The following is a 16,006-nucleotide window of genomic DNA, read 5'->3' on the forward strand; positions in this document are numbered from 1 at the left end:
CTGCGGGAAGAAACAAATGAAGAGACACACCACTTTGAGTTCCAGTACATGACTTGGCTAATACAAAAACCTGTTAAAACTACTACATCTTTATGTGTTGATCCAAAATTCATATTCTCCTACTTATTACAGCTCCCATGGATTAAACTAAAAATGTAGCAATTATTAGAACTATTTCAACTTGGATTTGGAAGGAAGAACAGAACTGTTATTAAATAAACACAACTACAGGTTATTTAAGAAAAGATCAATAAAATCTTAAGCACAAAAAAATTAACTTTGCAATACAAAATACTAATTTTTCATTAGCTTATATTCACTCTTTAGTAAAAATGCAAAAAGTGGGTACTCACATTTTTTTACTGGAACTTGCTCAAGAAAAGGATGGCTAAAAAATGTTTCTGTAATGAAAAATGAGAATGCAACCTTGAAATTGACATGAACTAACAGACAGGTTAATCTACTAGGTCAATGTAGTCAACATAACATCCTTGATATCATAATTATTAACTTCTTTATGTTGCCTCCATTTCTTTCAAATGTAAAAGGATACTATTTTTATTAATCATCCATAAAAACTGTCAAATTTTAAGTAACTCAATGAAAACTTTTAAATAATTGTGAATTTTCAAAACATCTATTACCAACACCACACATCCTGAGGTAATTGAAGTAGACATGCTCTCTGTGTGTACCATCCTCAGGCAGACAACCCCATGTTGTACTGTACTGTGACCAGGCCCTTGGTAAGCATATTTTTGAACTAGGGCTGTTCAGTGTGTCCTAAGAGGAAATCCAGGTAACTGATTTGTACAATAAATCCTATTCTTCTATCCCAGAAGTATTCCTGCAGCTTGTTTCACATTTTTTTAAACCCTGTTAATTTCTTTACTATCCACCAAGAACAAAAGCTACACAATAAGCCTGCTAATTAAACAAGTAGGTGAGTACATAATAGTTCATTATTTTACTCTCTTTATTTTCCTAGAGATGTAAATTATTTTATTATTTCTTTAAAACCCCACAAAGATAATCTCATTTATCATTAAGTCTCTGACTTGTATGATATTAAGTATCACAGAGTAGTCAAGAATAGCACAGCACCAACATGGAACTTATTTGGTAATACAAGATCAGGAATAAACTTAACTCAAATTTAATCTCAATTATCTTCCACTCTGAAGGATCCCATGAGTTTCACTGAAATTAATACCCAAAGCCCCTCAAAGTAAATATCAATCACAACACGTGGTAAGGAGTGGAAATATGGAGGGTTTTTAAGAGAAACATGAGTTTTCTACCTTAGATATTTTTAGAACAAAAATTAATATACATATATACATAAATTCTAGTTTGACATGTAAGATTTTTTATGTTGACTACCAAGGACATAATAGGGATGAAATAGAAAAGATATAAAGAAATTAGATTAACCAAATGCAAATACTGGGAAACTACCTTCCAAATCAATTGCTATGGCATAGAAAGTATATAAATATTTAATATAATCTATAATTTTAAAACTATTACCCATGAGTTTGTTTTGCTGTTGACCCATATTTTTCATGGTTATAAGGCAACTCTCAGTTTATTACCTCCCTCTTAAAGATAAAAATATTTACCAACTATATGAACTGAACTTTAATTCCAATTTTATAAAACTTTAAGAAAAAAAAAAAAATATATATATATATAGAGAGAGAGAGAGAGAGAGAGAGAGAGAGAGACTATTTCACCTTTCCTTCTATACAGAAACTATTAGAGCTATCATCTACTGAGAACATTACTAGGACAATGAACTGATTGCTTCACATACCAATTCCTCATTTACTCCTCACAAGCTTTATGCAAGGTATTATCTTCCTTTTATGGATAAGGAAATCATAGTACATAAAGGCCATGTATCTTCTTCAATGTCAAAAGCTAGTAATTCGAGGGGCTAGAATTCAAACCCCCATCTGTCTTATCCAGAAGCTTATGTGGATTTCCATAATATATATTAATAGACCAAAATTCTGAAATACAACAGATTTCAAATTTCTATTATTACAACTATCACTACAGAAAAAAGTCAAACACTTTTTTTTCTAAAAATTTGAAGATCAGGATTAATTTGATAAGTATTTTCATTAAACATGTTTTATGGTTTTTCTGGTCTGACATTTTGAAGTCTTGCTGTTTTTACATAAGATTGGTAAGAACAGGCTAACAAACTATCCCCCAAAGAAAGCTGAGGCCCAAACAGTTTCAAGGATGAATGTTCTTTCAAAATCTTCAAGAACTGGATAATCCCTACAATATTAAGCATTTTAAGCTCTTTCATTACAAATAAATTGGTGAAATAGTATTTGAAGAGAGATTATGATAAGTATTTTGAGGAAAATTTTTAGCTTTAAATGCTTATATTATAAAAGAGGGCTCAAAATCAATATGAGTTTCCACTTTAAGAATCTAAAATTCTAAGACAGAGGCCATGGCCTCCCAAAGGCACCCACATCCTGCTCTTCCAAAGCCTTGGTGAGAGCCAAGCTGCCACTGAGCACATGGTCATGAGTCGCCATATAAGGAGATGCCCCTCTCTGCCTCCCTAAACCCCATTCTTTGAGGTTAGGGACTTTTCTACCAGGATTCTAGGGTGTTTCTCCTCCATTCCTTCTTCCCAGATCTTTCCCCCAAATAGTTCCCCAGCCTAGACCTCTCCTCTGATATCCAAGTGCCTTTTGACATCTAGTGCACTTAGATGTCAAATGGCCATCTTAAATTTAACATGTCCAACCTAAACTCCTAATCTTGCCTTCACAGCCTGCTCTGTCTTCACGGTCTGTCCCATATCTGTAACTGACAATTCTATCTTTTTAGTTGCTCAGGCCAAAAATCTTGGAGTCATCTTTGGGTCTTCTCTTCTCTCACATCCCACATCCAATTAATCCATAAATGCCACTGCCTCTACCTCTAAAAAGATCAGGAAGTGAGTAATTTCTCGCCACATCCATTGCTGTTATCCCAGTCTAAGCTACTTCATCACTCACCTAGGTAACTGCGATAGTCTCCTGATTAGTCTCCCAGCTTCATCCCACTGCCTTCCTGCCCCTCACCACAGTCTGTTCTCAACAAGCAATCAGGCTGATCCTTTTTAAAACATTAGTCAGATATACTATTCCTCTGCTCAAAATGCTCCAATCGATCTCCATCACACTTGGAGCAGAAGCCCAAGTCTTTAACTTTTTACATGGTATGCTCCCAGCTCTGGGCATTTGTACTGACTATTCACTCTGCCTGGAAAGATCTTCCCATAGATATCCACGTGGCTCACCATCTAACATCTGTCAAACAAGTTTTTGTTCAAATGTTACTTTCTCAGAAAGGTCTTCACTGACTACCTTATTTAAAATTTCAATTCCCACCCACTCCCATTTCTCTTCCTCCTTTACATTTTTCCCCACAGTACTTATCACCTTCAAATATAGTATATAATTAGAGTTTATAATTTGTTTGTGTCTCTCCCCGACTAGAATATATGCATCATGAGGGCAGGGATTTTGTTTATTACTCTTGTATTATTCTATCCCTCATATCTAGAACACAGAAAGCACTCAATAAATATTTATAAAACAAGTGAAAGAAAAAATAGAAAAAAGTGAAATTGACTTTCATTTTCTTCTGAAACCTCTACAGTATCTTTTTTAAAAAAATATTTTTACAATACACAGAAATCGAATTAGAAAGCATGCAAAATTTGAAACTATTACTTACCAAAGTCCATTCTATCTTTTTGGTTTCTCTGAAGCAAACCCAAAAGGAGATTAGCCAAATAAGGTGATGTTTCTCTGGGGATGCTAAGGGAAAGCAAAAGAAAAACAACCAAAGTGGTGAGTTTATATATATTAACTACATGTTTCTAGGAGTTCATCCTAACGAAATGCACAAATGTGTATACTTTCTCTCTGTCTTTCTCTCTTTGTCTCTCTCTCTCTCTTTTTCTCTCTCTCTCCCTGCCCCTTCCTTCCTTCCTTCCACTAACGCCTGTTTGCAGTAACCAAAAGATGAAAACAAGGATCTGATTAAACAAAATATGATATCTAACTATGAGACTCTACATAGCCATTTATTTAAAAGAATACAGTAGTTGCTGAACAATGTCTATGCTATACTGCAGAGTTAAAAAAAAAAAGCTGCAGAACAATTTGCAAAGTACGATTCAATTTGTACTGAACCATATGTGTGTTTATAAATATATACACAAACAAGACTCAAATGTGTAAAAAGAACTTGCACAAAAAAGATTTCGAAAAGATGCACAACAAACTCTTATTATCCCTAGAAAAAGGGAAAGGCCTACAGAGAACTTACTTTCTATTTTATGCATATCTATTCTGTTTGCATCTCCTTCTCCTCAAAGAACACATATAACTTCCATAGTTGTTTTCTTTTAAATACACTTAAATATTTTAAAAAAGAAAGAAAATGACACAGTACTACACAGACATTTATGATGTGCTAGTATTTTTCTAATTTCCTGTTATAACAAAGGTTACATTACTGTCCATTGAAAAAAGATTCAATAACGGAAATACATAAAACACAAAGAGTTCGAATAAATAACTTTGTATTCACAAATAATAAAACCCAGTGTAATCAAAACATATACCTAGGCATTAAGCTCCTGTTTTTTTCATAAAACATCCTTAGGTCTTGAGGACTATTGGCCTGTTTAAAAAACAAAACAAACAAACAAAAAAGATTTAATTTCCTAAACAAAAAAAATTCCAAATCATGTAATTGACACTCGTATTCTTGCTATTGAACATAGATTCTGAACTGGAAAGCCATGGATTGCTGAAGGAGCCATAGATGGGCACCAGGAACTTAGAGAACCTCTGAAATTATATGCAAATTCTGCATATCTGGGTATAATATAGCTTTTCTGAGTTCAGACTCTCAGAGATGCTGGAACTTAGAAAAGGTTAAGAACCATTATTCATGGCTTACTCAATAAGTACATTTTTATAATGTCAAATCGGAATATTTTACCTGGGACCTTCAAGAGAGTCAAGGAAGAGAACTAAGTACACTGCTACTTTTCAGTCTCTCCATAGCAACAAGTAGCACCCTCATAATACTAAGAGCTGCTGAATTAGTGAAGCTGCCTCTACATACAAACTACATTGGGAAATTAAGTGTTTTACCTGGCTGTGCCATTGATTTTTTTAATAACATCTTAGGCAAATAATTTCACTTTGTTCCAGTATTCAGATTCAAAATACCTCTTTGTAATAACTAGGTTAACATGAACTCAAGAGGAATCATCATGATTATATTCCAGAAGGCCTCTTTTTAACAGGGTATTAAGGGAAAGGGAGACAGACCCAAAATAATTTCCATAAACCCTAACAATTAACTCTCTCTTATCCAGCAGTGACAGGAATAGACAGCTGGAGACACAGCTTCCTGTGATCTTTCCAGACCAGCCCTAGCCCCTACTTAGATTCCAGGACCAGAAAACAAGGCTAAGCAGGAAGCGCTGACATCACAGTTCACACCCATTCCCCACCGGGATGTTAGCCCTGACCCTTGCTAGTTTTCACTACCCTGGAAACATCTAACAGGCTTCATGCTCAGTCCAACCACAAAGGAAACGCAGATGGAAAAGGAAAAGCAATAGATGTTCTGGCTCACTACAGCATATTTTGCCTGTAACAAAATCAAAATAAGTCACAAAGGAACCAAAAACACTGCTTTCAAAGTAGTCTCTATTTTATGTCAAAGGCAACTACAAAATGAGAAGATCCCAAAACTGAGCATGTAAGAAAAAAGTCAGGCTACCTGAAAAGGTGGTTTTCCTACTAGGCATTGATATATCACTGTTCCTATGCTCCACAAGTCTGCCTTAGCATCATAATGTTGAGACATAATAACCTCAGGAGCCTGGGGATAAAAAAATTCAAGAGACATGTTTATGTTATTTATATGATTAACATGCGTATATTAACTGGAAAAGGTCACATTATAAGAAAACTACTAATATAAAAATAATACAATGTGATTATTTCCCTAACCAAATGGTATTTTAATGAATACAGAACCACATTCGTACATTGACACTTACCGGTAAGTTTCAAAAACAATGTTTCATGAAAAGAAGTTGTAAAAACATTTCCACATATCATTATGGACACAAAATACAGTAAGAGTATGAAAATAATAAAGAAATATATACACCAATTACAGGATAGAGGTTACTTCTGGGGTATGAGAGTAAAAGAGTGGGAAATGGGAAAAGGGAGAAGTACAAAAGGAATTTGGACTGTCTCTGAAATATTTTCTTTCTTTCTAAAAAAGGATCAAGGCAAACATGGCAAAATGTTAACTTTGTTAAATATGAATGGTAGGTACACAAGTGTTTGCTATGTTATTGCTTTTTTTCTGTCATTTGAAAGCTTTTAAAATAGAAAAACTGTAACAAAAGACTAACAAAAACTGTCTTAAAAGCAAAGACATTTCTCTGCTGCTTTGTTATAGATATTTTTCCACCTGATCACTGTTTTTTAAAAATACCATCAATTAGGAAAAACATTATATAGAAATGTCAGATATACTTAAAGGTAGCGAAATTTTCCAGGCATAACATTTTTATTGTCCTTTGTAAATTTCTTACTGAGTCAATTTCCTTTAAAAATCTGCCCAACCACTGTCTCTATCTTTAAGGCTGTTAGTTCAAGGCTGAACTAATTTCATACTCAAGAAGTACAAAATAATTTTTAAATTATATTAAATTATAAAATTTATCATATAAGCAGTAAAATTATGATCAAGAAAGTAAATCTAATGCAAAATTTTTTTTAACTTTGATTACCAGTTTCCTTGATCTCAAAGTTGATTTTAGATTAGAAGAAATCCGAATTAAACATAAACCCATTTTAAACTTTGAATTGAAACAGGTACATTTATTTACTTTACAGGGTTCTGAAGTTCCAGAATTAAGGTTATTTCCAGGCTTAATACTTCACATTAGTTGAGAAGTTTCATAGCCTTACCCTATCAGACATGACAATATCCACATGAAAGGATAAAAAGGAAAGCTAAGATTTTTCAGCTTTAAGTGTGACACTGATGAAAAAAACTTCTAAGATATAGGGATCTTGTAGAGACAGACAACATGCAAAAGATGAATATGTCCTATAACTAAAGAGATGCCCCAAAAAGGTGTTTTGTTTTTTAAGTATTCCTAATATTACACATCAAGTATAGCATGACCATACTTCATCAATTTTCATTTTCAATTACTCTAATGGATTTCTACCATAACTAATTAAAAACCAAAACCAATTGGCAAAGATTACCGAGTTTTACAGTCCACTATGCTAAAGCAAAATATGTCTGCATTATAGCATTATCAGGAATATAATTGTTAGTAATAAAAATAACAATTTGGACTATATAACATCCTGCTTGGAAACACACATTATACTTAAATTCCAATGCTTATGGCTCAGTGCTGTAAATCAGGACACAAACACTCACTCACCATGTACATTGGGGACCCACACAGTGTTGCAGCCATCATGTTACTATGTAGGTAACGAGCAAAACCAAAATCCGCTATTTCACAAAATAAAAAGGAGAAAAAAAAATGATACCTTTGCTCACACTTAACATATAGATCATATGATTCTTCAACACACAAGAGGGCACAAAAGAATTGTGAGAAATTAACAACCACTGACTAAGACTGTTTACCAAAGAAAAAAGCAGCTACCTCAATTTTGACAAGCTAAGCAATAGTAGTAATCAATTGTACAAGTCATTATTCTGCTAGTTTGGTAATCAAGGAGGGAGCACCAAACTTTGCAGGAGAAAATGCTAATTATAATAAATACTTCATTATTATAGCCCTCATTAACTATCAATACCAGGTTTAAAATTGGAACTGTTTTGGTCCTTTGTCAGATACCAGATGTAACCTATATAATATTAGAAATTTCTTAAAATACTGCTAAAAAATTATTTTTTTACAACCAAAAAAAAGTTTTAAAAAAATCTAGCATCACAAACTGCTTCAAATAATTCTGAGATATAAGAGTGCCAAAAAGAACTGCCAGATAAGGCTGAACTAAATGATCTCTTAGATTTCTTATGTTAAAATCCCATGGGTTGTAAAATATCAGGGTTATTACTTTGCTCAATAACCATAATACCATGTTTCCCCGAAAATAAGATCTAGCTGGACAATCAGCTCTAATGCATCTTTTGGAACAAAAATTAATATAAGAGCTGGTCTTATTTTACTATAAGACTGGGTCTTTATAATATAATATATAATATAAATAATATAATACCGGGGCCTTATATTAATTTTTGCTCCGAAAGACATATTAGAGCTGATTGTCTGGCTAGGTCTTATTTTTGGGGAAACGGTATAGGGTCTTCCTTCTGATGAAGAGAAGCAGGATTTCTGGCTGGGATTTATATTTAGAGTTCCTAACATAGGCCCTTTGGCCCAATCTGAAATTTAGCATATGATGCCAATAATGTAAATAGTTCACATATCTCAATAACCTCAATGAACTCAATAAAAATTTCAAAAGTGCATCAAGAAAATCCATCATTCTAACAAAGCTGAACTAAAATCTAAAAATACTGAGTCTTAAAAAGTTCTTTGCCTGAAACAATACATGGTCATTTACCTATTTTGATGCGAATACCACTGACACTGGACTTTCTGCGATTGGCGTAAGACAGCAAGATGTTCTGTGGCTTGAGATCCCTGTGGATTATTCCTTTGCTGTGCAGAATTCGCATGGCAGCTGCAATCTGATGCAGAAACACTCTGATAGTATCTTCACTGAGAGTTCCTTTAGCTGGCAGAAAAGGATTCACATAAATATTTAAGCACACAAAATCAAATACCATCTGCACATGCCATCAATAGAAATGAGTAGTTAAGAACATGGAAGGAACTGGGATTCACTTTTTTTTTTTACTTTAATAATTTAAGTCTGAAGAGATACCAGGTATCTCAAAAATTTTAATCAATCTGTTATAAAGAAAAATTATTTACATTTATGCGCATCTTTTCACTGGTGTTCATTTTTGTTTTTCCTTTCTCATTTTTACTGTAGATGCCAACATTATTCTGAATACGATAGGTGCTCAGCAAATGTGACTCTCTTTTAAAAGCCAAAAAATAAGTTCCCCTTCACATCAGTCAAATATCTGAGATAAATGTCCATAGTTAACTATAAGAGCACAAATGAGAAACAGGTGAAACCCTCAAAGGGACTTAGACATGACTGCCACTTAGACCTGTCAAGGACCGGTGTTTCCACGTTGGCCTCCTTTAATCTCCCCCACTGCCCAACACCCCTGTCCCACCATAGTATGTTTCATAACCAAAGGCATCTTTAGAAGAAATCTTTTTTTTTTAATTTAAACTGTGTTTTTCCAGGATCCATCAGCTCCAAGTCAAGTAGTTGTTTCAATCTAGTTGTGGAGGGCGCAGCTCACGGTGGCCCATGTGGGGATCGAACCGGCAACCTTGTTGTTAAGAACACCGTGCTCTAACCAACTACGCTAACCAGCCTCCCAAGAAGAAATCTTTTAACCTGTTTTCCCTACTATAAAGAGGTAGTAGGAACATTATTTTTGAGGACAGTTGTTATAATCCCAATCATGGAGCATGTCATGGTTAATAGCTTGGTTTGGAGTTAAGGTGCCTTTGTTCAAATTCCAGCTCCTCCACCTACTTACTGTGTGACCCTGGAAGGTGATCCCTCTCTGCCCACTCCTCATCTATAAAAAGCTGAAAATAGGCTAACCACATGGGGTTGCTGTGACAACCAAACAAGATAGCACATTTAACAATGAAGACTTTAGAAAAGGCCTGGCACATAATAAGTACTCAAATGCAGTCAGCACACAAATATAAACTTTTTATTACAAGTACAAAAGTCACAAGTGTAATTCCTTCAAACTACATTAGGGACTTAATACCCCTGACCCTATCTATATCCTTTGTGCACAAATTTCTGCCTATACAACTCTAGAATATGTTCTCTATAACCTTTTCATACACAATTAAGAGTAAGAAAGATAAAAATAACTAACACTGGGAACAAGTAAAATATTATGGTTTTAAAATCATTAAATGACATGTTAAATGATACTTTATGTCTTCAATATCATCAAATAAATCCCTATGGCTTAAAAATTATCACTTTTTTCTTTGGGGGCTGTTCTTAACCTATCCCCGTTTTTTAATTCTTTGGGGTTCTGTTCCTGATGCTCACTGTAAAAAATAAAAAAATTGAAAAATCCATGAAATTTTCGCATAATCCCATCCCTTGGAGATGAGCACTGTTTAAATGTGGAGTGTATTCTGGATCTGCTTCTCTGCTGATGGCAACACAAATTACTGCATATTAGTGGGTGGGTCAAAGCAACACTAGAGCTTTATTTTTGTAATATTTTACTTAAATTACATTGCAATAATTAAAATGGATAGTATGTTTTTTTCCACTTCATTCATTTACATTTTCATTCTAGGAGTTAGAAAATGTTTTTTGCTACTTTTAAATGACTGCAGCCTTTAGAACTTGTATCTTTGACCTATGACACACTATTGAAATTTGATTCAGAGTCCAAATTTTAACACTGTTCCCCCAGGGAAATAATTAGTGATCTACTTTAGTTTAGGCTGTTTCTGGGTGCCAACTGCAGTAAAAATTCACATATTTCTATGAACGTAGGATGTGTACTTCTCAACACAGTCCCATAAATTGAAAGTCCCATGTTAAAAACTTAATACAGGCATCCCTCAGTATCCGTGGGGAATTAGTTCCAGGACCCCTGTAGATACCAAAATCTGAGGTTGCTCAAGTCCCTTATATAAAATGGTGTGGAACAATGCATCCAATAAGCCCTCCACATCTGTGAATTCCCAAACTTGGACTGAAAATACTGTTTTCGATCCACAGTTGGTTGAATCTGCATACATGAAACTAAGATTATACAGAGGGCCAACTGTTTATGTATTGAAGAAATTCCACATATAAGTGGACCTATGTAGTCAAACTCATGTTGTTCAAGGGTCAACGGTATTCTAAAGGTACTTCCTTCCAACATCAAAATGCTTTCAAATAAATGAGTTCTTGAGCAAGTTGGCTTATAGAAAGGCCAGCTGTAGTAGTCACACTTTATGTATTCTGCTGAAAATAACGTTAAAGTATACCTTACTAATTAATTTAGAATTTGTTTTATTTTAAATTTCCAATTTGTTTTCTATATTTTGAAAATGTGAAAGGCACTTTAGTTACCAAAGCAAATAAAAGGACTAAATAATTGTGTTATGATATAATGGCCTTAGACCTTCCAGACTTTTTAGACATTCCAAATCTTCTAGACCAGTGCTCTCCAACAGAAATATAGTGTGAGACACACATGTTAACTTTAAACTTTCTAGTAACCGCATTTTAAAAAGTGAAAAGAAACAGGTGAAATAATATATATTTAAGCTAATACATCTAAAATGCTATTTCAACTTGTAATCAATATAAAAAGTTTAATGAGATATAAGCATTCTTTTCTTCCTAGAAGTGTCAAAAATCCAACGTGTAATTTACACTATAGTACATCTCAATTCAGACTAGCTACATTTTGAAAGCTCAATAGCCCCATGTGGTCAGTTGCTACCATATCGGACGGCACAGCTCTAGACAATTCCTTGAGAACCCAATTTATTTTATGTACCTTTTTCAGTGTTTTCAAACTACAAGGGCTAAGGCTGACCAGGTCAGGTATTTTCAACATAATTTCTTTGCAGTATACATTTGCTGCAAGAATTTTTGTCGCATTACTAATCAGCTGCAAGGCAATTTTGCATAAAAAAGATTTTAAAAACTGGTTGACAATTTGGGGGTTTTTTGTTATTGTTGTTTGGTTTCATTGCTCCATTGATGAAGTTTTCGCAGTTCCTCCCATTTTTATATTATATACACATCTTAGCTACTAGCCCTCATAATGATCTACACAGCAACAAGGAGATGTGGTGGCAGTCTTAAAATAGTGCTTCTTTCAGATGATGATTTGCCCCAAGAGTTGTTTTTTTATTTTGAAACACACTACATTGGGAGGAGATAGAGAAGCCACGGGCCCTCTTTTAGGGCAGAGAGTTAGCTGAATTCGTTTCCCACAGAATGAAGACAAGTGCTTAGTTAAGATCCACAAAATAAAATCAGTTATTTGCACAGTACTGCCATGAATCTACACACATTTTAAATGTATTCAAATATTTTGTATTTTGCAATAGTGTTTTTAATTTTGTTATGCATTTTTTCATGTTTGATTATATCCTTTTTAATGTCCTTTTATTTGTTATGATTGTATCTGTTTCCTGGCAAAATCACCTTACTGCCAATTAGCTATTCAGCAAAAACAGCAGTAAAGATGCTTATGGCGAAAGTAAGTAGAACTGTGGCAGACAGGGACCAGGGAGAGATTAAATAACTTGACCAAAATCACAAAGCAATTAAGTGATGTAAGCCAGCTGGATTCCAATGTTCAAGTAAGCTCTTCCCTCTTCTTTCTCCTATTCTAACACGATTGCTCTGGAATATCAAATACAGAGTTCAACATCAGAGACACACCGCTGTCAAAACTAACTGAAATCTGCTACACCAGTAGTAACACCTATGAGCAAATAGGTGCTCCATTTCTGTTAATGAAGGAAACTGATATTCTAATGAGGGCTCTAAACTGATAAGGTGCCACTCATTCTGATCCCACAAAAGTGCTTTATCTGGATCACAAAGAATGCCAAGGAACTCACGATGGAGACTGATGAGAAGGTGGAAGCAAGGAGTCGTTTAGCTTCAACTCCTTTCCACCAGTAGTGAATTAAAAGTGCCTGTCTCACTACAATCTATCTACTAGTAAATTACATTTTGAAAACTTTTTTCCAAATTGACTTTAAAAAAAAAAAAAAAAGAATCTCAGTTGGGGAAAAAACAAAAACACACATGGACTACACTACCAAATTCAGGATAATGGTTTTCTCTAAAGGGGAAGGACAGGAATGGGACTACGGAAGGACTTACAGGGAGCTGTATTTATAATGTTTTTTATCAGGGGAGAAGTAATAACTGTTCTTTATATTATTCTCCACATAGCTTTTGAATGTAATACTTTATATTTTAAAGATTTTTTAAAATCTCATTTTAAATTGTACTCCCTGATTACTAGGTGAAATTGAACATTTTAAGTATGCTGCTTCTCTTTCATAAACTGTCCATACCCTTTGTGGGTGTATCTATCGATGTGTTTTTACCATCAATTGCCACAATCTATATATAAGGTTGAGTTATGAATTTTTACTACCTTTTTGCATATTCCCCTTGCATCTTTAAGGACTGAACAAGTAGAAGCTGGCCTCATCTAACATCATTTAAAAACTTTTGAGGAACACAATTTGACCTCAATATTTATTATCCTACATGTACATATCTTAGATAAAGAATTTCAAGCACCACCTAGTACTAAAATCTTATCTCTGTGCCATGAAATAATTTCAATATTACCTTTAATCCCTTATAATATATTTTTTAAATTAACAAACATTCATATTAATCAACACATTCTTGGATACATTCTTCCATTACAATTTTTAAAAATTTTTATAAGAGTTTATTTGAGCCAAACTGACAACATATGCTGGGGAGCAATATCTGAAATATCCCTTATGACAAATTTTTTTTTGAAGAAATGAAAGGGACTAAAGGTTCACTGATGGCAACCCAGTACAGTTTTTTGAAGAAGAGAAATTCTATTTGATTATTTCTCTCTTGGGAAGAGGACCAATCTGTCTGTTAGAGAGAAACACACATAATGTAAGTACTTACACACAAGTTTAAGAACAAAACCACAACAAACAAGTGAGTCAGCAAAGTAACCATAATTAAACAAGAACATAAATATTTATTAAATGTTTCTATATAAGTGCAGAAAACAGGGGTAGCATATTTCAGAAGTAATGCTCAGAATTAAACAGATTACAGTACTGTATTTATTGAATATTAACACAAAAAAATTACCTTGCAAATAATCTGCCAGGTCTCCACCATTGCAATACTGATATATAAAAGAAAAAAAAATAATTAAAACGAGGAAACCAAGATTAATTCAATCCATTATCAGTTAATTTTAATTAAAAATCCATTTGTATATACATCTAGTCTGAAAAACATAAGAACTATAGAATCAAAACATTTTAATTGTATATTCTTTATAAAGTAAAATCTAAATCACTGAGTCAAATTAATAAAAAGTTTCAAATAATTACCTACTCTTAATTTTACAGTACATATTAATCAAAAGGAATTTGAAATAAAAGGAATCTTGTATACTACCTACCTCCATCACCAGAAAGACAGAGTTGGGTAATTCCTGAAAAGTAAACATATTAAAAATATCATTTTAGAGAAAAAATAAGCACAAATTTTAAAAATGTTAATAAAAATATTTGTTCATTATTAAATAAATTTTAAAAAATCACAAAATCCATTAGCAAGTGAAAATTTAAATCCCCAACACAATGATTTAAGCATCTCAGCTCCAAAGTTAAATCAAGTTTGATGACACTAATGTAGTCATCAAAGTCAATTCCGTTCATGGAAAGAACTAAAGAAAGACATCTTTTGGTTTCGGTTATGATAAATTTACTACTTGTGAAAAAAAAAGGAGATTTAGGGAAGCACTTCTACTTTGGAAATTTATGATTTGGAGCAATGACTTGATAATCCTCCCTAGCAACACTAAATGTACAATTTAATTTCTGGAATGATTTAGGATGCTGTTTTTTTTCTGGTTTTTATGTTTATTTGGAGGCAATCACATTATCTGGGAATTACTGGCAATTCCCTGAAGACAGTTCATCACATCTTGGTAACAAACTGATTTTATGGAACTGATTTGAGAAATTTTACCAAGTTTCTCAAATTCATGTAGTTCCAGGTCTGTTGCTTGTGTAAGCAATTCAAAAACTGATCAGCTGATTCTTCAATAACAATTTTTATAACATTAAATTTTAAATTGGGCTTCTCTACAGCTTAACTTGAGCCAGTGCTCAAATGTGGTTCAAGAGACAGCCCTTCCAAGTAGCAGTGGCTTCACGAAGATCCTAAATTCAAGAATAAGGTATTCTAAGGGGAAACAAAAGGCGTAGTACGGCAGAAATGGGGCAGGTAGTATTCCTCAGAATGAGGTTTAAGGCCAATACCAGTCAGTGAATTATTTACTAATGGCTCACAATGAAAATTATAGAAATTAAAAGTGAGAACTTTTTTTTTTAGAGAGAATATATTGGGGAACAGTATGTTTTTCCAGGATGTCAAGTCATTGTTCTTCAATCTAGTTGTGCAGGGCGCAGCTCACTGGCCCATGTGGGACTCCAACCAGCAACTTTGGTGTTATAAGCACCTCACTCTAATCACTGAGCCAACCAGCCGCCCACTGGCGGCCCAGCTCCATGCTCAAGCCGTTGTCTCTCACTGGCCCATGTGCGAATTAAACTGGCAATCTTGGTGTTATGAGCACCACGGTCTAACCACTAAGCCAATTGGTTGCCCACCCCGGCTCAGCTCCAAGCTCAAGCCGTTGTTTCCAATCTAGTTGTGGAGGGTGCAGTTCACTGGCCCATGTGGGAATCGAACCAGCAACCTTGTTGTTAAGAGCTCGCGCTCTAACCAACTGAGCTATCCAGCTGCCCAAAAGTAAGAACTTTTAAAGATTTAAAGTAATTTAACAAAATAATTTTAGGTCTGCTGAATCTAATAAAAAAATACTATTTCATTTTCATCATAATTTATTTTTATGGGTTTTATAAAAGTATCATTTCATACAGATTATAAATAGAAACTGGTGCCTCTCAACAGCTAGTTCTGTGCAATGAAGAGCAATACAACGGGCTGCCACTGAGTGGTTTCACCATGTTCACCAAGAGTCTGGATAACACAAG

The 16,006-nt window shown here is 34.0% G+C and overlaps 1 protein-coding gene across 1 annotated transcript in view; it reads right to left on the minus strand.

The window, feature by feature from the left end:
• Nucleotides 1-16,006, minus strand: part of ULK2 (unc-51 like autophagy activating kinase 2) — a 94,829-nt gene that overhangs the window by 62,954 nt on the left and 15,869 nt on the right. The window contains exons 4-11 of the mRNA XM_081029949.1: nt 14,404-14,436; nt 14,085-14,121; nt 8,685-8,858; nt 7,526-7,599; nt 5,824-5,925; nt 4,649-4,707; nt 3,754-3,836; nt 354-401 (exon numbers count right to left, since the gene is read on the minus strand). Coding sequence (XP_080886075.1) covers nt 354-401; nt 3,754-3,836; nt 4,649-4,707; nt 5,824-5,925; nt 7,526-7,599; nt 8,685-8,858; nt 14,085-14,121; nt 14,404-14,436 — 610 coding nt within the window. The remainder of the gene's footprint in view (nt 1-353; nt 402-3,753; nt 3,837-4,648; nt 4,708-5,823; nt 5,926-7,525; nt 7,600-8,684; nt 8,859-14,084; nt 14,122-14,403; nt 14,437-16,006) is intronic.

Source organism: Rhinolophus hipposideros, assembly GCF_964194185.1.
Source record: "Rhinolophus hipposideros genome assembly, chromosome: 20".
Taxonomy (NCBI): domain Eukaryota; kingdom Metazoa; phylum Chordata; class Mammalia; order Chiroptera; family Rhinolophidae; genus Rhinolophus; species Rhinolophus hipposideros.